We start from the raw sequence: 23640 nt of genomic DNA on the forward strand, positions 1-23640 counted from the left end.
TGCTAAACAGATTTTAAAAACACCAACTTTGTGATTATAAAATATATACTCAATGTGGAAAATTTAAGAAATAGGAAAAAAATTGTCATGATCTTCTAACCTAAGAATAAGTACTATTTAACATTTTAGTATATTAATTTGCAGATTTACAATAATTTCTGCGAGCAAGACTGGCACATCCGACAAAGAGGACAGACCGCGTCCCAGTTCCTGTCTTCTCACCGTCCCGCCATCAGCGGCTGCTCAAAAGCACAGTTTGACACGGCTCTGACATCCTCTTTTGGCTGCCCTGATGTGACAGAAAATGTAACTCTACATTTTCAATTTTTCATTATTATGAACATAGTTACTTATGAAAATCTATATCTGATCATTTTTTTAAATATACTTAAAAAATCTGTAACAGAGACGGCAGGATCCTCTCTCGCTCACACACGCCCTCTGCCCCCGACAAATGCCATTATTTGGTGACGCCCATTATCTGCTTCAGATTTTTTAAAAAACCTTCATATGAAAGTTGGCAGCTTCGCAGTTTTGAAGAGAAACAAATCACATGATCCCCTTAAGTTTTCCTTCCCGGTTTCCTGACTTGTCCGTCCCCAGCGCCAGAGCAAGTGTCCCCAGCTTTGACCCCAGAGGTGCACCCGCCCACACAGCAGGCCCTGCTCCCCACTCCCCACTCAGGCCGCCTGGTGCCTTCTGGAACCGTCTGCCTGGCCCGCCTGCCTCCGACGGGTCGTTGGCTTGGTGGAGTGGCTTTGGGGGGCCATCCCACGAGACCACGCAGGGTCCCCAAATGCCCTCTCCTCTTCCTCTCTGTTGTCAGAGGGCCCATGGTAGTGGGCATGCGGCTGCGCAGGACAGACACTTCCCAGACCTCCCTGCCGGGGCGTGGGCACCTGACCAGGCCTGACGGCCAGGCTGGGGGGCCAGGCTGGGGGAGGCGGCCTCCAGGGCAGGGCAGGCCCCTCTTCCTCTCTCCCAAGAGCTGCTGGAGTCTACTCCTGCTGTTCCTGGAGCTTAAACCAATTCTAAATGCAGGCTGGAAGAAACAAGTCCAAGAATAAATGATACTGAAGGAAAAGAACAACCCAGATGGGGCCAGATGGCAAGACTCATCACAGAGCTATGGTGAGTCCCGTGAGCTCTCGCCGCCCGCACCCCCAGCCTGCCCTGTTCTCCTTCATCCGAGCGTCAGATGCACTGCGAGTGGCTCACGGTTTCCTCCAAGGACTTTCTAAAACTCTTGACTCTGTCTACAGTTATGCTCAGTTTTCGTCCTAATACATTTTTGAATCTTCTACTGTCATTCGTCAGGCTTGCTAAGCATCTTTCCATGTTACTGATTTTCGTGAAGGGCCGGCTTTGACTCTCCAACTTCCTCTCCCCCCCTACTGTGCTGCTGTTCACTGGCGCTCCTCTTCCAGTCTGTTGACTGTTTAGTGCACGGATTTTCAATCCTTGTTTTCTAATAATTACATTTAAAAACGTAACTTTCCTTGACTTGGCACAATTGGGGCGTCCCCAGGTCTCAGAAGGAGGCACTTCTGTTGCTGCGCAGCTTTAAATGCTGCTTCCCCCCACGGTGGCTTCCTTCCCAGGAGTCACACAGGAGTGTGGCTTTAACGGCACACGGGTCCCTGCAGTGCTGACCTTAAACAACTGTGCGGTGGTCAGAGAACAGGGCTCCACAGAGGCAGTTCTCTGGGATTGGTGGAGACCTCCTTGTGCACCTGTCCTGTGGCTTCGTGTGTCTAAAGGAATGGAAGATGCCGGGTGCGGCGGCTCCTGCCTGTGATCCCAGCACTCTGGGAGGCAGAGGTGGGAGGATCGCTTGAGGCCAGGAGTTGGAGACCAGCCTGAGCAACGTAACAAGACCCAATCTCTACAAAAATAAATGAATCAAATAAATTTAAAAATGGATGTTCTTTAACTTCCGAGTGCAAAGTTCCCACCTCTTAGGTCAAGCCCATTAACTGTGCTTCACACCTTCCGTGTCCTTACTAACTCTTGGCCCGAGAAGCGCACGCGACCTCCTCTCACAACCACGGGCGTGTCTCTTCTGCTGTGGGGACGCGGAGGCCCAGGGCTCCCCGTCCACCCGGGCACACGCCCGGGTCCTCTGGGGTCGAGGTGCTCTACCATCAGGAACTCGCCCCTCTACTCCGAATGCTGCAGCTTAAATGCCGCTGGGTCTGATATTAACGCGGCTGGTCTGGCTTAGCGGATCTTTTCGCAGTCTATGTCGTGTTGTTTTGTTTTAGGTTCCGGTATTTCTTTAGAACAGAGCCCTGAAGGTAAAATTACTTGATCAAAAAGTATGAACACGTTCCCTTTCTGGCCAAATTGCCTTCTAGAAATGCTGGGGTGGGGGGGGGGGTGATGACACAGAAAGTACCCTGGCACGAGAGAGCCGGCCCCGCTCTGCGGGAACGTGCCAACTCTTGGCTCTTGTGGGCATGTCCCAGATTCGCTTACAGAATAAGCACGGAGAAAACACCAAGGAAGTGTTTCAAAAATATTCTGTCAGGTCTAGAAAAAGCCTGATGTGTGTGTTTTCAGTATTTGGACCCAGATGGGTACAGTCAGGACACAGGCGTCCCCTGGCATTTGTCCCAGTCTCCCCGATCTGCCCTAAACCTCACACGCTCAGTCAGCAAACACCAGCCCGAGAAGCAGGGCCCAGCGGCCACCCGCTTCTCAAGACAGAGCTATTTACTCACTTTTCTTTTCCTTAAAAAATAACTCACCATAAAAAAGACCGAAATTCTGTCATTTGCAGCAACATGGATGGAACTGGAGGTCATTATGTTAAGTGAAATAAGCCAGGCACAGAAAGACAAATATCGCGTGTCCTCACTCATGCGGGAGCTAAGCAAGTGAAGACCAAGGAGGTGGAGGCTGGAATGTTGGGTGGCAGAGGCCGAGGTGGGGTTCGGGGAGTGAAAAAACACTAGTTTCTGGGTATAAACATACAGTTAGATAGCAGGGATGTAAGTCCTTGTGTTCAATAGCAGAGTAGGATGACCATAGTTATCAATAATTTATTTACTTATTTATTCATATTTTTAGAGACAGGTCTCGCTTTGTCACCCAGGCTGGAGTGCAGTGGCACAATCACAGCTCACCGCAGCCTCCAACTCCTGGACTCATGTGATCCTCCTGCCTCAGCCTCCTGAGTAGCTGGGACTACAGGCGCACACCATTGCACCTGGCAAATTTTTAAAAAACTTTTTTGTAGAAATGGGGACTCGTTATATTGCTCAGGCTGGTCTGGAACTCCTGGGCTCAAGAGATCCTCCTTCCTCGGCCTCCCAAAGTGCTGGAATTAGAGGAATGAGCCACTGCCCCTGGCTAACTATCAATAATTTATTGTATATTTCAAAACAGCCAGAAGAGAAGATCTGGAATGTTTCCAACACAAAGAAATGATAAATGTTTGAGGTGACAGACATCCTAATTACCCTGACTTGCTTACCACACGTCATACACATGTACCAAAATATCACATGTACCCCATAAATATAATTATGTATCAATTTAAAAAAATACATTCCAGGGTCTGATGTAGAAAACTCCTGAAATTCCTTTGGGTGAACACGCACACTCCGTGCGTCTGAGCGGGGGTCAGCACCTCCCACTGTGACCACGGGACGAACAGCCTGGACTGTGCACAAGCGGAGAGTCCCGAGCTACGGAAGCTCCTGTTCCTCCCTTCCCTCCTCCCTCCTCTTACCTTCCCCCTCCTGAAGAGCTTTCTGATCCCCGACAGCTTCGGGCACCAGCTTCCCGTAGGAGTGTTTCTCACTGGAGGCAAACTTCGCTGTATCGAAGTAGACAGACCCATTGGAAACATAGCTGGGAAACAAGAAAGGAATTGGGGGCGGGGCTCTCACAGGTCCAGAGACACTTCCCAGGCCAACAGCTGGGACATCGAGCAGGGTTACAAACTGTGAAATCTGGGGCCTGCTCAAATCTCTGCTCCTCCCCACTCTCCGCAATGGGAACTCAGAACCACCCCAGCCGTGTGGACTGAGCAGGGTGGTGACAGGGCGTGTCCCACGGCAGAGGCAGCCCCTGCCACCTGCTGCCTGGCATCCTCCAGCCCTGCCAGTGTGGTGCAGTCCACGTGCGGTACGCCCTTGCCTCTCCTTGTCCACACCTCCCTGCCTGCTGGGCCTAGCCAAGGCCCTCAGCCTCCAGGAAGCCCTCCAGGTCACGCCAGCCCAGAATGACCTCCCTTCTCTGAACTCGGGCTCACCCGCGTCCCTCAGCTGGGCACAGTCTCGTGCTGCCCGACAGGGCTTTGTGTTCAGTGGGGGAGGGGGCGGCACCATGGCTTGCTAAGAGCCTGCGCTGCTCTGGGCACTGTGCATGGAGCCTCTCACTCCTCATCTGTCCGTGAGGCTCCTGCCAGGTGCGGGGTGGTAACCTGAGGCTGGGCACAGGGCCCCACCCCCGCCACACAGAGCGGCTCTCCTGGAGCAGGTGCCGAGCACCGCAGACACTCGGGTCCCGGCTGCCATTCCGTTTGCTGGCTATTTCTGAAAACGCCACTCTAGGGGCTGAATGGCTCAGCGCAGCAGGGCAGCGCATGATGTCATCACAACAAAAAGCCACTGAAATCTCAGCAAAGATGCTGATGAAATGCACCCTCCCTTGGGTACAACCCCAGGACGAGCCCTCTCAGTGCCTGCGCCACGGTGCCTGCGTGTCCAAGGAGCTGGCCGTGCTCACGCTCACCACCACACAGCTCGGGGCCCCTGTGACCAGGGGTCTTGACCGCCTCCTTCCTGGCAGACTTTGGGCCGGGTCCTCACCACAGTCCCAGGGCAGGCTGCTGGGCTGGCCTGAAGGGGCTGGCCAGCCAGACCCCTGCTCTCAGCCCCCAGCTGCGGAGACCCAGGTCCTGGGCTGGGCCTGGAGCTGCAGGAGGAAGCCTGCGAGGGGCCCCGGGGATTGGTGTGAGCACAGCCGACACCCGCTCCCCACCCCCGTGCTCCCTGCCTCGAACAAAGAGGTGGTGTCTATAGCTAGTAGGTAGATACCTGCCACGATGGTAGCTAGTAAGAAATAAAAATCCCAGACGGCCTTAATTATAAGGCACTTCTAATTACAGCAGCAGAACTGGGGACTAAGTGGCCAGAACAAAGCACCGTCCCACGAGGGTGGAAGCCCCAGGCAGGGCCCTCGTGCTTACCCGTAACCGTTGTCCACAATCTTCTGCACGAAGTTCACGATTTCCGGCACATACTCACTAACCCGGGTTAGGACGTCTGGAGGGAGAACCTGTCCATGACGAGAGAAAGTCCCTGGATTCTCCCTTCTGAAAACTGCAGCCTCCAGCAAACATGCTCCATGAAAACAACGTCACCAATTTGTAAAACAAGAAGCCCTTAACATCACACAAAAAGGGAAAAAACAAAAAACAAACCCAAGAAGCACCTTACGCCCCTCAGCTCAAGTTCACTGTTGACTTGGCACTTAATTAAGCTGCCCAGTGAAGACGGTGAGAATCGCACAAGGCCTCTCGGCTTTACCAAAACAGGAATTCCGAGATCAGGGCCCTCGGCCTGGCAGGGAGGACGAGACAGCTGCGACACTTACGTTCAGAGCCGCCATGTCTCTGTGGAACTCTCCTTCCCAGAACTTGGGCAGTTTGGAGAAAATGGAATTGTCAGTCACCCCGCTGCCGAGTGTGGAATCCAGCCAGTCGGAAAGCAGATCCTTGGCCTCTTCCAGCAGCACCTGAAGACAGAAGCAGACATGACAAACAGGCTGCTGGTTTCACACAGGCACACCCGGTCCAGTCGTGGGAGCCACTCAGTGCCCAGAGTTCAAAGATGAGCCGTGCACAGCCCGATCCTCGGATCCCTGGGGAGCCGCCGTCTTCTGGGAGACAGCGATGCTCAAATACGACCCTCCAGGTGGGAGGTTCTCACGTGAACATGCAAGAGCAGACTCGACAGGGGCCGTGGGCTGGGAGGCTCGGTGAGCCAGGGGCCAGGGTGGGCTTGGGGAGGATGTGCGACCTGGGCTCCTGGAAGGTGGGGTCACGGACAGGGGCGGGGCAGGAGGGCACACAGTGTGTCACCTACAGCACCGACACCTGGTGCACTCAAAAAAGATTCAGGCTGGAGACAGCCAAAGGTCAGGAGAGACGGGCCGGGTCCTGGGCCTGGAGGTCTCGAAGGTGCCATCTCCCAGATGGCACTGACTGAAGACACCCATCCCACTTCACGCACCACAGAACAGGAGGGAAAGCCAGCAGTCCACCACAACATGGCATCCGGGTGACCAGTGCCCCATGACCACACACACTGCTGGCATGAGACACGTCCTCACTGCGCTCTTGTCAGCAGGCAAAAATGTCCATCCTCGACCTGCCTTGGAGGAATCTAGTCTTCGCAGCATGGTGACTTGGAGCAGGGACAGGGCTATTGCGCTGTGGTCTACCATGGGAGCAGGAGGCAAAGAACGGAGGCCGGAGAGAGCAAGTGCAGAAAACCACCTGGCAGAGAGCGAGGACACGCCAGGTGGACAGAGTGCCCACAACACTGACAGAGAAGGGCACCGGGCCCCACGTGGGCCAGGCTCTCCAGGCGCTCCCTGCCAACAGCTCCCGGATAAAACAGACTTGTGTTGCTGGGCTTGCTAAGTGGCAAGGCAAACCTGCAAGGATGCTCACGCCCTCTCCGTCACAGTGGGGCACAGAGGGGCAGACAAGCATCAAGGCAGGGCAGACGCCCAGGGAGGCAAAGGCTGCCAGGTCTGCTGCCCAGCGCGCAAACACTAGGACTGCCACAAGTGCAGGGACAGAAACCTCCGAGGGGCCTGCGGTGCCCCCGAGTGGGTGGTGCCCCTGGCTCTCAGGGAAGCATCTGTGTTCTGAGGGTCACCACAGATCATGACCCAGCAAGAATGAGATCCTAATCAAGGTCACCAAATGCCCAAGGACATGAGCAACCATGAATGGGAGTCAGTGGAGATGACAAACAACAGACTGGCACTTGCAAGGGCTTCAGATACTACAGTTATGAGGTACACAATAAAAAACAGTATGTATTAAATGTTTCAGGAAATAAAGATAGAATCACAAGAGGATAAGCAATAGCAGGCAATAAAATACTATATCAAAATGGCCCAGGCAGATGTGAAAATACAAAGGAATGGAACTTTTAGAGATGAAACATATCCACTGATGAAATAAAAACACTCAATAGGATAGGTAAGTTAGCTGAAGAGAGAATTAGTGAATGGGAAGACAGAATTGAAGAAGTCATCCAAAGTGAAATAGAAATAAGAAAGGAAATAATAAAAACAGGTTACTAGACACAAAGCATGGGACAAAAAGATGTGATTCACTTCTAATTGGAATCCCAGAGGAGAGGAAAGAGGGACTAGAGCAGAAGTGATACTTGAAGACACATCTGAGAATTTCTCAGAACTGATGCAATAACTTACAGACTCGGGAAGCACAAAAAATACCCAACAGGACTAGTAAAAATAAATATCATAGGCCAGGCATGGTGGCTCACGCCTGCAATCCCAGTACTCCTTGGGAGGCTGAGGCAGGAGGATCACTTGGGCCCAGGAGTTCAAGGCTACAGTGAGCTATGATGATGCCACTGCACTCTAGCTTGAGCAACAGAGCGAGACCCCATCTCAAAAAAAGAAAAGAATCTCTTATGATGTCTTACTGAAATTGCAGAAAACCAAAAAGAGAATTTTATAAGAAGCCAGATAGAAAAGATATATTTACCCACAAAAGAAAGGCGATTCTAAGGGCAGCCAACCATTCTCAAAAAGAGCCAACAACAGAAGCCAGAAGACAGCAGAAAAATCCCCAAAGTACTCAGAGAAAAGAGCCACAAACCTCAACTGCACGTCCAGCAAAACCAACTTTAACAAACACGGTGAAGTACATACACTTCGACATATACAAAAGCTGACTCCCACTGGCCCTTCTAGAACAGTGTTTCTATAACTTGCCTGAAGATAACACTCAGAGTTGCTGGTCAGGCACACAGATTACCAATCAAAATTGCATATAATAAAGTGCTAGAGACTTCCGGTTTCCAGTTCCTTATATGCAAGGAGTTTGGAAGTTGCTACACTGTCCTAACAACAGGTAAAAAGCTGAAAAGACTAAAAACCCAACAACTCTTCTTAGACTCATAAGAGAAGTGAAGGCACAGGGAAAACCGCTGTCCCCAAACAGGGGACCATCAGGAGAGCAGAGTCCCAATCACCAGGGGCGAGACTCCCAGGCTGAAACCTCTGTGGGAACCAGTTGCCGGGGCAGGAAAAGCAGAACTGGAACCACCAAACTGCTGCCGGCTCCGAGTCGGCAAGGCTGAGAGTTAAAAACTCCAAGGTGACCCAGTCACAGGGGGCCCCACGCTTGTGGGCTTTCCCTCCAGAACTCAACCGGGTGCTCATAGTGAATGTCTGAGAAAACTCTCCTGGCGCTTCCACATCAAGAAGGAAAAAGGAACCAGAGGAACACTCTGTTCTTCCTAACCAAGTGCCCGCAGGACAACCACCTAACCAGAGCCGAAGTTTCATCAAAGCGGAATCTACCCGAGAAAGGGAAACACCCAAACCTAACAGGGCCTGGCCTTGCACCTGGGAGGGGAAATCTCCAACTCCTGCCGTCCTGCTCTGGGTAAACAGGGGGTGGCCGAGGAACACCTTTGAAGTTCCCAGCCCCCGTCACAGGCTCACTAAGAGACTGAGACCTGACTGTGGGACTACAGGACGCCCCCTCCCCTGCGTGTGACCCCCACATTGCTAAGCCATTCCCAGCAGCTCTTTGATGCATACGTCATGTCCAGCTAGCAGGAAAAACATCACAATCCAGTCTGTCTCCCTGGATCTAAAGAGAAGAATAAAAGAAAAAAATCACATGAAAAGGCAAAAAACACGGTCTGAAGAGACAGAACAAGCATGAGAACCAGACACGGCAGGCGTGCTGAGATGATCAGATCTGGAGTTTAAAACTACGATTAACATGCTGAGGGGCCGGGCGCGGTGGCTCACGCCTGTAATCCTAGCACTCTGGGAGGCCGAGGCGGGTGGATTGCTCAAGGTCAGGAGTTCGAGACCAGCCTGAGCAAGAGCAAGACCCCGTCTCTACTAAAAATAGAAAGAAATTATATGGACAACTAAAAATATATATAGAAAAAATTAGCTGGGCATGGTGGCGCGTGCCTGTAGTCCCAGCTACTTGGGAGGCTGAGGCAGTAGGATCGCTTGAGCTCAGGAGTTTGAGGTTGCTGTGAGCTAGGCTGACGCCATGGCACTCACTCTAGCCCGGGCAACAAAGTGAGACTCTGTCTCAAAAAAAAAAAAAAAAACATGCTGAGGGCTCCCGTGGACAATGCAGACAACAGGCAGGAACAGACGGGCGATGGAAGCAGAGAGGTGGACATGCTAGGAAAGAACCAAGGAGGAACACGAGAGATGAAAAACACCTCAGAGATGAAGCACCTCGGATGAGCTTGTGAGGAACTGCAGGCTGAGGAAGGGGTCTCTGAGCTAGGGGCATCTCAGCAGAAACCGCCCAAACGGAAGACCAAAGAGAACAAAGACTGAAAAAAACAGAGTATTTAGGAACTATGGGACAACCACAAACGGTGCCACAACATGGAATGGGAAACCCAGAAAGAGAGGAGAGAGAGAAAGGAACAGAAGAAACGTTGAAACAATCGCGACTAGGAATTTCCCCACATTCATGTCAGAGACCAAACCACAGATCCAGGAAGCTCACCAAGCAGGAGAAATGCCAAAGACCACCTAGGCATATCATTTGTAAACTGCAGAAACTCAAAATAAAGAAAAAAGTTCTAAAAGAAGTCAGAGGAGCTCACTGCATCTGTAATGCCAGCTACTCAGCAGGCTAGGGGTGGCGTCGCTTGAGCCCCAGAGTTTGAGATCGGCCTGGGTAACATAGTGAGACCCTCATTATCAATAAAAAGGAGAAAGAATTATACCCTACTTCACTGCAGAAACCACATAAGCAAGAAGAAAGTGCAGTAAAATATTTAAAGTATTGAGAGAAAATATCCACCAGCCTAGAATTCTGTACCCTATGAAATTATCCTTCAAAAATCAAAGAGAAATAAAGACCTCCTCAGAAAAGCAAAAACTGAGGGAATTTGTTGCCAGTAGACCTGCCTTGCAAGAAAGGTTAAAAGAATTTTAGAAGGAAAATGAAGGTCAGAAACTCAGATCTACGTAAAGACAGGAAGAGCACTGAAGAAGGAATAGTGAAGGGAAAATAGAACTTCCATTTTTTAATTCTTAATTGATCTAACAGATAATCTGTTCAACATAATAATAGCAATAATGTGTTCCCCACATATGCTTATGTATAGATGCTCATGGAAAAGTAAAACGAGTGACAGCATGACATAAGAGACACGAGGGAGGAAAGAGGTTGTTTTGTTATTGTGAGGCTCTTGCACTGCCGGTGAAGCAGTGTAATGTTATTTGAAAGTGGACTTGGATTGGTTGTAAACTCCAGGGCAAGCACTAAAAATAGCAAAAAAAAAAGTTAAAAATCACAAAAGGCAAAAAAAAAATAGTGGAAGAAAAAATTGGAACAAAAAACAATGGCAAAAAAATAGAAACCAGTAACAAGGATGGTTTTAACAGATATTGATCCGACTGTGACAAATAATCGCTCTGAACGTCAATGGTATAAATGCACCAAGATGGATCATCAGACTGGATGAAAAAACAAGGTGCAACTATGTGCTGTCTACAAGAAACCCACTTTAAATATAAAAACACAGACTAAAAGTAAAAGGATAGAGAAGATACCCCAGGCTAACACAATCACAAGAGAGCAGGAGGAGCGCTCTATTAATGATTCCAGACGGAGCCGACTCCAGAGCGGAGCAGTTCCCAGGGATGAAGACGGGCACCACGGAATGAGGGACTCAGTTCTCCAAGGAGACAGCAACCTGTAACGTGCACGCACCTAGCAACAGAGCGTCAAAACGCGTGAGCCAAAACCCAGCAGAACTGCAAGGAGAAAGTTATGAATCCAGTTTCACAGCTGAAGACTTCAATGCTTTCTATCAGCAACAAACAGCAACGTCTGCTCTCAGACCACAATGGAATGAAACCAGAAATCAGTAACGCAAAGATACGTGGAAAATCCCCAAATACAAAGGTATGGGTGACAACCGACCACTTCCAAATGGCACGTGGGGGCATTCTGTGGGACTGAGCCCCCAGGCCCACGGGATCTGATGCTATCCCCAGGTACACGGTGTCAAAGCTGGACTGAATTACAGGACACCCAGTCACCGCCTGCTCGCGGACCGACTGGTCGTCAGGGCAGGGGTGGGGAAGAAATCCCCGTGCACCTTGGCGACCACAGGTTGAGGATTCTGTATTGAGAGTGAAAGACACTTGGTTTTTCCCTGTCTCAAACAGAAGCCAATCTGAAAAGGCTGCACACTGTGTAATTCCAACTCAATGACATTCTAGAAAAGGTACAACTATGGAGACAGTAAAAACGCCAGCCGTTGTCGGGAGCTCAGGGGAGGGAGGGAGGGACTAATGGCCGGAGCACAGAGGACGTTCAGGGCAGCGGAGCCCCCCTGCGTGGCAGGGTGACGGTGGATGCAGGACGGTACGCTCTTGTCCACACCCGCAGACGGACAACACTGAGAGCGACCCCAGTGCAAGCAGGGACTCTGGGTGACCGCGTGACAGCGATGTGTCAGTGCAGGCCCACTGAGGAGGAGGTGTGGAGGGTGGGGGGCGCTGGGCGTCTGTGGGCAGGGGGTACACGCAGCCTCTCAACTTAGATGTGAACCAGAATCTGCTCTATAAAATGCGCGGTCTTTTGAAAAAGTGATAAAACGGGTGGAAATGGACAAATTCACCATCAGAGGGGAAGTTTTGTTTGTGTTTAACAAACTCTGTGTGAATAGGTTGAACCAGCAGGAAGAATACAAAATAGTAAAAGCACGTTAACAAGCATGACTAATTACATAGCACATAGAATTCTGCATCAAACGACAGGAGAACACAAAAAATCTTGTCGAGAGAGAGAGAGAGCGAGAGAGAGAGCGCGCGCGCACTCGGAAACGAGTGCACACAGTAGGCCACGGCTCGAGTCTCTGTCCACAGGTCCAGCGCGGGACAGACCACGCTCTTTGACCATTGAGTAATTAAGTCATAAGTCAGTAACAAAAAAATAATCTGAAAAATCCCATCTATTTGGAAATTTAAAACATACTTCTGGACAATTCCTGGGTTAAACAAAATGAAAACGGTTATTAAAAGTTGTTCACAAGTGAATGGCATTGAAATTCATAGCAAAAATGACACTCAAAGGAAAATTTAGGGCCTTAAATTTTTTTTTTTAATTAAAAAAAAATTTTTTAAAGCCAGTCATATTTAGCAGTGGAGGGTTGTATACTACGGCCTGAAATTCTTAAACCAGAAAGTGAGCTAAACTGCCAGGAAGTGAGACACGAGCAGACTAAAGCTGAAGACAAAGCAGCAGTAACAAGGAACCGACAGGAACTGACGACACGCACGGACCACGGAGGATCTGCACGGCCCGGCTGGACCTCGGAGATGGTTCCAGACACAGCATTTAAAATTCCAACGGTGTCTCGCATGGAACTCGACAAGCTGGGGCCTCAGACCACAGCTGAAGAACAAAGCCAAGTCGCAGTGTCTTTCCCCACCCAACACCTGCGACAGACAGGGCTGGACAATGCGGCCAAAGCACAGAACCGAGACACACGCAGAGACCCGACAGGTACCAGAGAGGGGTGACCGTGTTCGTCCACTTTGTGCGGCTGCAACAGAACACCTGAGGCCGGGCCATTTACAAAGAAAAGGAATTTATTTCTTACAGTCTGGGAAGGACAAGGTCAAGGGGCCACATCAGGGAGGGCCTTCTGCTGGTGGGGACTCTGCCGTCTGGGGGCGGCGCGGGGCATCACGTGGTGGGGTGCTCACCAAGAGCCCACCGGCTTTCCTCGCAGACCCGCTCTCACGAGAGCCCGTTGCTCCCTGAACGGACCAACCCACTCACAGGGCTCTGCCTCCTAAAGGCCCCTCTTCTCAATGCCACCACGTTGGGGGTTAAGTTCCAACATGAGTTTCGGAGGGGACATTCACACCATAGCAATCTGGGAGACGGGAGAATGCTTACGGAGCAGTAAGGGAAAGACCACTCACCCCGTGGGAGAGGGGAGGGCGAGGGGCGCAGAGTCACAGCCGGAAGTGAGCGCGAGACAGGATACGCAGGCTCAGGAGAGGGCGGAGAAAGGCAAGTTCAGACCACAACGATCACCACCTCGCATTCGTGACGGATGAAAAGGAAGCACCCGACGATGCAAGTTTGGCTGTGTGTGCTGATACACAGCACACCAGCACACGGCAGTGGAAGGAGAAGTCCGCACAGACATTCCTGACGTGGTCACTATGCCGACGAGAGCGAGCACAGCAGGCCCACGGCTCCACCCTGGCCAAGGCCTACCTGCGGGGTCACTCTGGGCTGGCGTCACCTGGACGCCCCGACACTGAGAGGCTGGGACACCCTGCCCTGCCACAGCAGCTGCCGTGGGCTGTTGAGCCAACAGTGGTTTATGCAGACAGAACCCCAGCTTCCCCTGCAGGCAGGGGGTACCCAGGTGACGGCGCCCACTGAACCCTGGGCAGGGTCTCTCACGGGCTTCCCAGGGAGGAACATCTCACACGGCGGCTGCACTTTTTCCTGGTGGGGGGGAACGTGCCGTGCCCCCTGCACGGGGGGCGTCGCAAGCCTGCTCCCAGATCCCCGCAGGCCCTGCCTGACCTCCTCCCCTGCCGTGTCCTTGCTGTGCAGCCGTGACGAGTCTCAGATAGGAGAACTGCTCTGTGCCGAGCCCACCGGTCCTGTGAGTCCTCAGAGGATCCCAGCTCGTGCAGGTGGCATTGGGAGCCCCGACACAGCCGGACGTGGCCCCTGCAGCCCTGCAATCCCACTCCCAGGTGCGCAGCCTGAAGAAAGTCTTGCGAACGGACCCCACGGACGATACAGAACAACTAGAGACCCCCACACCACCCGTCCTCAGGGAAACGCAAACCAGAGCCACGGGGAGGCACCGCCTCACACCCACTAGCGTGGCTGCTATCAAACGGACGCAGAGAGCACCCGTCGGCAAGGACGTGAGGACGACGGCAGCCTCGTGCCCTGCCGGTGGGAGCGTACCACGGTGCGGCCACTGTGGGAACGGCAGAGCGCTGCTCAGATGTCAAAGTGTAACTACGGGACGACCCAGCAATGCCACCTGCGTGTCCACCCCCAGAAGCAGCCAGCGCAGGGACGCGAGCAGGTGTCTGCTCACCTGCGTTCAGGACAGCTGAAAGGTGGGACCGCCCACGTGCTCAGCGACAGGCGAACGAGTGACCAAGGTGTGGTCTACGTATGTACCATGCAACATCATTCGACCATGAAAAGGACGCCAGTCCTGAACCTGGCACGGCGCGGGGGAGCCGTGAGGACGCGGTGCCGAGTGCAACAAGCCAGACACAGAAAGGACAAGCGCCGCAGACGCCATCCGCCACCCGCAGGGCTTCCCCAGGGCAGCCAGACGCGGAGACAGCGGGCGGGGCGGGGTCAGTGGGGACAGAGGAAAAGCCCCGGAAATAAACGGCTGCACAACACGGTGGACGCACTTCATGCCACCGAACCGCGCACTTACAGTCGGTTAGGATGGTAAACTTTACGTGTAATTTGACAGTTTCTAAAATGTGGAAAGACTGAGGGAAAGAAACCACAGCAGCATAGTGGGTCACAAAGAAACCTAGTTTCGGGGCCCAGGAGAGCAGACAAATGGCTCGGCCAGGCGCGCTCGGAGGAGCGACAGCCACCACACGGGTCCCCAGAAGCGCGGCCCAAGCACGCCACAGAGCACGCGCATGCGCACGCGCCTCGTTCTCAAAGCCCGAAATGAGCGCCACCGAGCGGTCGGGCGTGTGGGCACAGAGACAAAACTGCAGAGGAACGCGCGCGCGAAGGGCAGACACGGCACTGAGGCCACTGGTCGCCGAGGCAGGGCCATGGGGCGGGGGCGAGCATCACCGGCCCTCGCGGTGTCTCGCGGTGTCTCGCGGTGTCTCCCCTCGCCGGCCTCGTCCGCCCTTCTCGGCTCCACGGAGCTTCTGCAAGGGCGACCGGCAGGGGGCGCCGGCGCGCAGGAGGACGGCCGCCTGGACGTGCCCAGGGCGGCAGCCACGGACGGGCCAAGGCGAGGGCCCCAACGCCCACTTCACCCCCAATTCCTGCTCCTCTTCCTCCAGTTGCCGCCACTAAGAAATGCTGAGGAGCGCCCAGTGCATAATCTGGTAACGACTCCCACCGAAGGCGGCTCCCCTACCGTCCCCGTGCGCCTCCTGCTTGTCCGGTGGGAGTGACGGGAGGGGCACGGGGCGGACTTCCGGTGGACCCCACGTCACACCCCAGTGGTACAGGTGCAGAGCCCCGGGGAACGGGGCAAGCGGGCGCAGAGCCCCTGGGAAATGGGACAAGTGGGTGCAGAACGGGCGGGCCCCGACTCGGCCACCACAGACCGGGCCGCCCACGGCAGAGCTGCCAGTCGGGCCCGGGAGGCGCAGGGCGAGGCCGTGGGGCCACTTCACTGCCGGTGCGACCGAATCTCACCTCCACGCAGCGGTCCACCTCCTCTCCCGCGACCGGGCACTGCACGGCCTTCTCCAGCGGCTCCGCAGCCAGCTCCACCGCACGCTGAATCCGCTCCAGCATTTGCTTTTTGTTGGGATCTGCGGTCTCATTTAATTTTACTGAAAATGGCTACAACCACAAAGAGATGTTAAACTTATCAGACACCGCTCAGCAAAACCCAGAGTTCACAAAGGTGACTCAAGGCAGGAAAGAGACTAGTTTTCCCCGGTGCTCCGTGGCAATAAAGAAGTCTACGCTCCAAGCAGCAGGGGGACAACCAAGAGACTCTGAAGCCCCTGGCCCAGGCACGCCTGGCACTGCCCCTCCTGACACGTGACTTCAGGTGGGCGTTAAACCTCTGTGCTTCAGGTTCTCCAGTGCAAATAGTGTGAGAACGGTCCTCCGGGGTCGTACTTCCAGGGGAGAAAATAAAGTGGACACCCAGGGAGCTCTGAGATGTGCCGGCAGCACCTCCATCACGACAGCACTTGAGCCAAAAGACTGCTAAGCTCTAATGTTTTTTTTTTTTCTTTTGAAAACAGGGTCTCACTCTGCTGCCCAGGCTGGAGTGCAGTGGCATCAGCACAGCCCCCTGAAGCTCAGACTCCTGGGCTCAAGCCATCCTCCCAACGCAGCCTCCCAAAGTGCTGGGACTACAGGCAGGAACCACCAGCCAAAACAATTTATTCTAATCTTGTTGTGTGATATAAAGAACTATACATTTATAATAATGCTTACTCAGAATGAAAATGTTAAACTGGAGAGAACTGATTTTTTCAAAAATTTCTGAAAATGTACAGTATTACCAATTCAGAAGTTTAGCACAGCTTCTGCATCTCAGAAGTTTTTGATTTAGTTGTGACCTTGATGTTGAAGATTAGAGAGCAATGTTAGTAAGATTTTTACATGCAAGTGTAATTAGTGGTATCGTGATAAATTCAGTTGTCCCTAAAAAGGCAGGACACCACCTACTTTCCACTCCATCTCAGCGTGTCTTTCCTGGTGACCTTCTCACAGGCCAAGGGGCCATCAGTGCCCCCAGTGGAACTGGCTCAAGGACCATTCACGAAATGTAAGCTGAGACTGACACTACCCTGGAGACAGTGACCTACGCGGGACCCGAGGGCCTGGGCCCGGGCGGAGGGTGAGGGGCCCACCTTGAGGGCGGCGCGCACGTCCTCCAGCAGCTGCGCGGCCCGGGGTCGCTTCTCCCGGTACTGCTCGAACAAGTGGTTCTGCCGGGCTCTCCTGATGATCTGTGGAGGGAAGCAGACGCTGGGGCTGCACTCAGAGCCCACCTTCGCCCGGGCACCACAGGCCGCTCTCACACCTGGCAAACACTCAGGGGGGTGAGGATGGTGTGGGGGCAGCCGTGGGTCCCAGACTGCACAGCATCATCGAAGACGAACCCCGCCCTCCCCCTCCCACCCGCCATGCAGGGCCCAGGGTCTGCCGTGATCTTTCCAGTGCTTCAGCAAACAAGCCCCGTGGCCCCCAGCTTCCCAGGCGGAGCTACACGGAAGCACGTGTCACAGCAGCTCTCCCTTCCGTAAAGCACGATGGGTGACTGACACTTAACCAACTCGATCCCCAAACACGCGGGTTTCTCACAGCGTCTAAACATTCGTACATATGATTACATCAGTAGCATGAACTGCAGCATCGATTCATTGAGGGGATTCAAATAAGGTTTACTAGGTCAAGACCTGAGCCAGCTCAAGCCTACATTATTTTATTTACTTATCAGAAAGTCCTGTCTTTCTCCATATCATCCAATGTATTTAAAACCCAATCTTGAAAACCCCTTTACCTTATCATCAATATCTGTGATGTTCATGCAATAAAAGACATCAAATTGGAAGTAATCCTTCAACACTCTTCTCAAGATATCAAAAGAGATATAGGACCTAAAGCAATGAAAAACAAACATTTCCAAACAATACAACATGCACAGCTGAGCCTTGAAAGACACAGTCTGACCCGTGTGGGTCCGCTTATAGTGGATTTTCTTCTGCCTCTGCCACCACTGAGGCAGCAAGACCCACCCCCTCCTCTTCCTCTTCCTCCTCTGCCTACTCCACAAGAAAATGAGAAGGAAGAAGACGTTCATGATGATCCACTTCCACTTCGTGAATAGTAAATATATTTTCTCCTCCTTAGGATTTTCTTAATAACATTATCTTTTCCCGAGCGCACTTTATTGTAACACGGATATAACACACATAACAAAAACATGTGCTCATCGACTGTTCACGACATCGGGGAGGCTTCCAGTCAGCACTAGCTATTAGGAGTCAAGTTCTGGGGGAGTCAAAACTCATACACAGATTTTCAACTGCGTGGGGGCCGGTGTCCCAACCCCGGTGTTATTCACGGGTCAACTGTGCAGAATCTTGGCACAGCAACTACAATATGTGCACGTCACGGGGTTCTGTGGCTTCCATCCCAACAGCCGGCGGCTCCCCGTGACCCTCTAGCGGGGGCTCACAGCTGACTCTGCCTCAGGTCTGAGTGTCACAGACACGCAGCACCTGGGGACCCCCACCAAAGCTTGAAGGACGAGGAAAAACTTTAAGGTACACAGAAAAGTGTCGGGGAAGAGTCCAGGATATTCACAATGGGACTACGAGCATTTTTCTTTTTGGTGACCTTTACTCTTTCTGCAGTGAATATGGATTTCTTATGGAATTAAAATTTTCATCTTAAAAATCAGAAAAGCCCAGGGTTGCTCTTCCTCGCAAAGCGCAGGTGCTGTGGCAGATGCGGATGCCGCTGGGCCCTACCTGGCATGCCCCATGTGAGACGCGTCATAGACGGTCGGCCCGCAGCAGTACCACGTCACCTTCTTGCCATCTTGAGGTATAAACACGTCCTTGGTTAAGAGTTAAAGAACAACAATCACAAGAAATGCAAAAACACTACACAGGATCACCAAAAGTACGAGCAACAAGTATCACAGTGTGGTTTGTTCTGTACAAACGAATTCATCAAGGACCGTTTGTTTCACTGTGGAAAGTCACAAAGGTCTCGGCAGGGACCGTGAGACCATCTCAGTCAGTGGCACCTTCCCACAGAGGGCCCTGGGTGGGTCGAGCCTCTTCTGCCCCTCTGTGGTGGGCGGGAGGCGATAAGCGCAACACACACTCGTATTTTTGGTTGAAATGCTGTGTATTTGACAACAATCACAGCTCATGTTTATGGAGCACCTGTGACGTGCCAGGCATGAGCTAAGCCCTCAAACGGAGTCACGTCTGCTCCATGCGACACCTTTAGGAGGCCGGCGTTCTTACTGTCTTTTCACAGCTGAGGAGACTCAGGCTGGGAGCACTGGCGGGGGTCTGTCCCTGTGCAGCCGAAACCCCTGAACCAAAGTCCTGCTTGCAGCCGCTCTGGCACACTCCCCCCGCGCCCAAACACCCTCCGACCTCTTCAAGAGATGTCATCGTCAACCAGTTCCATGAGGAGGACCAGGAACTGCCCACACCTCTCCGCCTGTCTCCTAAGTGTGCTCGCTGATGAAAACTCCAGTCAACCCACGGCCAAGCCCTTTCTGAAATCTCTGGAGCCACCAGCCATGCCCTGAGCAGAATGAACCAGGTAAACCCTGTTCAGGCAGGAACCAATTCTGCCTTCTGGAAAGCGGCTGGGCTGCCAACGCCACCCTGCAGGCCCGCCACTCTGCGCTGCTGCTCGGCCAGCGCGCTGACCTCTGCTGCAACCACGTGGCCTCCTGAAAGGCCGCCAGCGCCCGCTGGCTGTGGGTGGCTGTGTGCATTCACACCCGGCAGGGCCTGGGAGACGACTCAGGGTGATCCGGCCTGGAAGCCAACGGGCAGGCTTCCCAGCAGGCCTGGCACACCATGTGTCTGAGTCTCCGGGGACAGCCCTGCCCCCGGCGACAGAGATTACAACACAGTGAGCAACGGAAGGGTCTTAAACTTGGATTTATGGGACTCCCGAGACAGACACAATGAACAGACAGCAGTCTGCTACCTAAGGCCCACAGGCCGTCCCTGCCCCTCTGTGGGCACACGACACGACTGTCTGAGCCCTCCTTACCTTGTTCCGGGTGAGGCTGTTGTACAGGCGGAGCTTACACGGCTCGGTCCCAGCGGGAGGGGACCACTGAGGCTGCACGCAACGGCCTTTACCTGGGAGGCAGAAAGAGCAGGGTTAAGGTCGGGGTGCTGGGAAACGCAAGTGGCCACTTCATCTGGAGACTTTGTTTCCACTACGGACTATCATTCTCAATGAAACATGAGACAATGTTGAACGCTCCATGTCAAATACAACTGCTTCTTTCCCCTGCTGTGCTCCCGCTCTGCGTGGCGGTGTTTCCCGGTGAACCCTCACAGCCCCAGCAGGACTGAGGAGCACCTGCCCCTCGTTCCCAAGCGCATGCCACTGCTCTGCAAATATTTGCCTCTTGCAGGCTGTGCACACGCGGCCTGTGGCCTGCGGGTCAGGCGGGGCCGAGGTGCTCACCAGCCTGCACGTGGCCCGACTGGGACGGTCCGTGCCACTGCAGCCCTGGGAACCACCCCTCCCAGGATCCTTCTCCTGGGCAAGGTGAGGGTTTTGGGGACGCTTTGTGGGACACGGGCCACCTCCAAGCCCTGACAACAGAGGTCAGGGGGCAGTTTAGAAACAGCCACCCCCACGGCATGGCAGGCAGGGCCAGCATGGCTCCAGCCAGCCCCTCCTCACCCAGAGGCTGGGAGGCGAGTGGCCGGTGCCCAGCTCCGGTCCCCCAGCCTGACAAGCTCTGATCCAGACGCTCCGGCTCTGAGCCACAACACTCTGTCCTGCTGTCCCTTTTAGAGACAGCCCTGAGCTCCTCCCCAGCCCTCAAGCGGGTCCTCGCTGGCCCACCTGGCCCCTCAAGCCAGGCACTTCCTCCCAGGCGGTGCTCTGCTCCCTGCTCCTGCCACCACCTAGGTGCCCTTCTCGGTGTGTTCTGGCCGCTCCCCCCACCAAACCTGGGGGCTGCCCCAGCCTCTGCCCATGTCCACCCAAGGCCCTTCCTGCTTCCAGGCCCAGTTGCCAGCTCAGCAAGAGGCTGTCCTTACACACTCTGCATTTCGGAGGCCCTGAGGGGCACGGTGCCGTCCCTGGGGCCTGCAGTAGCTACAAGGGTGATTACTCACACCTGCAGCCTCCTTCCCGCAAAGACAGCACCTCAAGCACACCTGGTGATTTGCTACTCACCGAGCCTGCCCTGCCGAACCCATTCTGCTCCTTAGTCCTTGCCCAGAGCCACGCTCTGCCGTGCACCTGTGACCCGGGCATGACATCTGCCCCAAGAGGGGCTTCAACAGGCCTCCAGGATGGAAGCTCTTGGCACTGACCTGGTCCCATCTCGTCTTCCCTAGCAGTCCTCGGGCAGCTCCTAGGGCGCCTGCTTCCCTCCTCCTCCCTGTCTCTGGTTCCTGTGCCAGAGGGTCTGCCGACAGGTGAGACCCTGTACAGGCCTCACCCAAATCCCTGCTGAGCCTGGCCGGCACATCGCCACACACAGATGCCCTCTGCCCGAGTCGTGGGGAAGCTGGTCCTGGGTGCTGCCATTTCCTGGTCTCCCCACTCTTGCCCAGGCCATGTGAGCCAGGACGGAGGACACTGGTGACTACCAGGCTGAGGGGAAGGAGGGAGGTGGCTGCACTGTGTGTGTGTCTGGGACGAGAGATGGGGAGACAGACAGACAGACAGACAGAGCCACGCAGGAGCAGTCACAGGTGGTCACAGATTCTAACGCGTGGAAAATCCTGAATCCTAATCCAACACTGATGCTAAGGCCAAGTGCAGCCTCATGGATTCTCGTTCTTTCTCTGTTTAAGAGACAGGGTCTCGCTCTGTTGTCCCGGCTGCAGTGCAGTGGCACCATCATAGCTCATTGCAGCCTCCAACTCCTGGGCTCAGGTGATCCTCCCACCTCAGCCTCCCAAGTAGCTGGGACTATAGGTGTGCACCACCACTCCTGGCTAAATTTCTTAAATTCCTTTTTGTAGAGAAAGGGCCTAGCTATGTTGCTGGTCTCCATCTCCCGGGCTTAAGCTATCCTCCTGCCTCGGCCTCCCAAAGCTCTCAGAGGCGAGACCAGCGCCCGGCCACGGGTCTGCTTTAGCTGCATCACACACCGCTGAAGGAAAATCTTGTTTCATGAACCGATGGTGTTCCACCTCCCTCGGGAAGACCCTGGAGCTCCTGCAACAAGGATGCTGCTGCCACCTCAGACGGCTGGGGATGCTGCCCACGGCTGCAGCCAAGGTGAGGCCATGTGACCATGGTGTTTCCCTTGCTAGGCAGGAAGGGTCCAGGTGCACAGGACTGACACCTTGGCGAGAAACCAGCCCACTGCTGGCTTTCTGGCTCCCCCAGAGGCTGCTACTGGCACATAGCTGGTGACAGGTTCCAAGGAGATTTGGCACATACAAACTCAGACGTGCACAATGGAAGGGCTGGGAGATATCACACAGGGCCCTTGTTTTCCACAACTGACTGCCTCCCTTGAGTTAACTGGGCTCACCTTTATCGAGAGCTCCCTACGGTTGTGTGACACCCTACGGCCTGACACTGCTAACCGGTGTCCCCACTGTGCTTCCCACAGGCCGCTAAGAAGAGCAGCCAGCACACTGAGCCGCTCTGATCTCTGCTTCGGTTTCCTCTGAAACAGTGAACACACGTTCGCTCACTCCACAGACACACACCCGGTCCCCTGTGGGCGAGGCGCTGTCCTGGGCACAGGAATGCCATGGAGAAACAAAGTCCCTGACCTAAGAGAACCCATGGTAGAATAACTACGCGTCACTTACGAGACACACCTTGAGACGGGGACCTGGGGAGACTGAAGGTAAGAGGATGGCAGGAGAGACCCGGAGGCGTCAGGCACTCGGCCGGGGGAGGCCCGCGGGGCAGGTGCAGAGAGGACCCCGGCGGGCACTCGCAAAGAAACATGCTTGGTACGGAAGTCAAGGGCACCCGCCTGAGAGGAGGGAGCGACACTGAACTTTCATCTTCCTAACGCCACGGCTCAGCATCCGACAGAGCTACTGTCCTCAGTGAAGAGTACACCTGACGCTCCTTCCTGGGGGCTGGACAGGCTGAACCCCTGCTGGGGATAAGAAGCACCCACCAAGTTCAAGGCCCTGAGATCCAGTGGATCTCTGTGCTGGAGCCACAGAGAGAAGGCTGGTGAGACAGGGTGGGAGAAAGAGCAGAGAGGCCAGGCTGGGCGGAGCCGGGCCCTCACCCCGGGAGGGCTCCACAGGAGCAGTCCCTGAGGGCCAAGCAGAGCCCTGCTGACCCGCCGTGGCTGAGCAGATCCCGCAGGCTGCAGAGGCCATGGTCTCAGAGAGAGGACCGAGGACACACGGGAGAAGCAGGTGGCGGGCAGTGTGCTGAGGGCTGGACGTGGGCACGTCTGACTCGGACGGAATGGCCAGCAGAGGTGGAAGGGCACGGGGGAGGAGGGGCGCGAGTCCCCCGTGCCGGGAGTGGGCGTGGGCAGCAGCTCCGATCCTCACAGCCACGTGGCGGCAGATACAGCTACTGTTGTCCCAGGGACGTGGGCAAAGACACTGGGCTCCGAGGGGGCTGGGTCCCACCCAAGGACACTGGATGATCAGCAGTGGCCCCGGGCCCCAGCCCCCCCTTCACCTCCAGCCCTGGCTCATGTGCACTGGCCTGCGGACCCCCGGCCAAATGTCCATCATTCCTGGGCACACACGGTCCCTGGTGGCCCCTTAGGCAGCCTGGGTGGTCAGGGGACTTGGAACCCAGAGGCGGCACCTGCTAGTGCTGTCCAAGGCCCATGGCTCTACACCCCCTTGATACACGGCAGACAGGCTCTCTGTGTCCTCTCTGTGGGTTAAAAGGTGCTCACAGGGGCAAAAACCCTCCTTTATCTCACAGTGTGGATGGTGGCGCGTGTCTGCCTTGTT

At 54.3% G+C, this 23640-nt stretch overlaps 1 protein-coding gene across 4 annotated transcripts in view; it reads right to left on the bottom strand.

The window, feature by feature from the left end:
- The window catches only part of CARS1 (cysteinyl-tRNA synthetase 1), a 49726-nt gene that overhangs the window by 17233 nt on the left and 8853 nt on the right, over positions 1-23640 (bottom strand). For 3 of the 4 annotated variants that reach the window (XR_011233709.1, XM_069471835.1, XM_069471834.1), the window contains 8 exons: positions 19763-19854; positions 18487-18575; positions 17514-17610; positions 16861-16959; positions 15683-15832; positions 5608-5748; positions 5201-5289; positions 3737-3858 (listed from right to left, as the gene is read on the bottom strand). Coding sequence is in view for 3 of the 4 variants with exons in the window: in XM_069471835.1 (XP_069327936.1) it covers positions 3737-3858; positions 5201-5289; positions 5608-5748; positions 15683-15832; positions 16861-16959; positions 17514-17610; positions 18487-18575; positions 19763-19854 (879 nt within the window). In the remaining variant the exon portion in view is untranslated. Of the gene's footprint in view, positions 1-3736; positions 3859-5200; positions 5290-5607; positions 5749-15682; positions 15833-16860; positions 16960-17513; positions 17611-18486; positions 18622-19762; positions 19855-23640 lie in introns of all 4 variants that reach the window. The other variant, XM_069471836.1, reaches the window with a different exon arrangement.

The sequence above is a fragment of the Eulemur rufifrons genome, chromosome 6 (assembly GCF_041146395.1).
Source record: "Eulemur rufifrons isolate Redbay chromosome 6, OSU_ERuf_1, whole genome shotgun sequence".
NCBI lineage: Eukaryota > Metazoa > Chordata > Mammalia > Primates > Lemuridae > Eulemur > Eulemur rufifrons.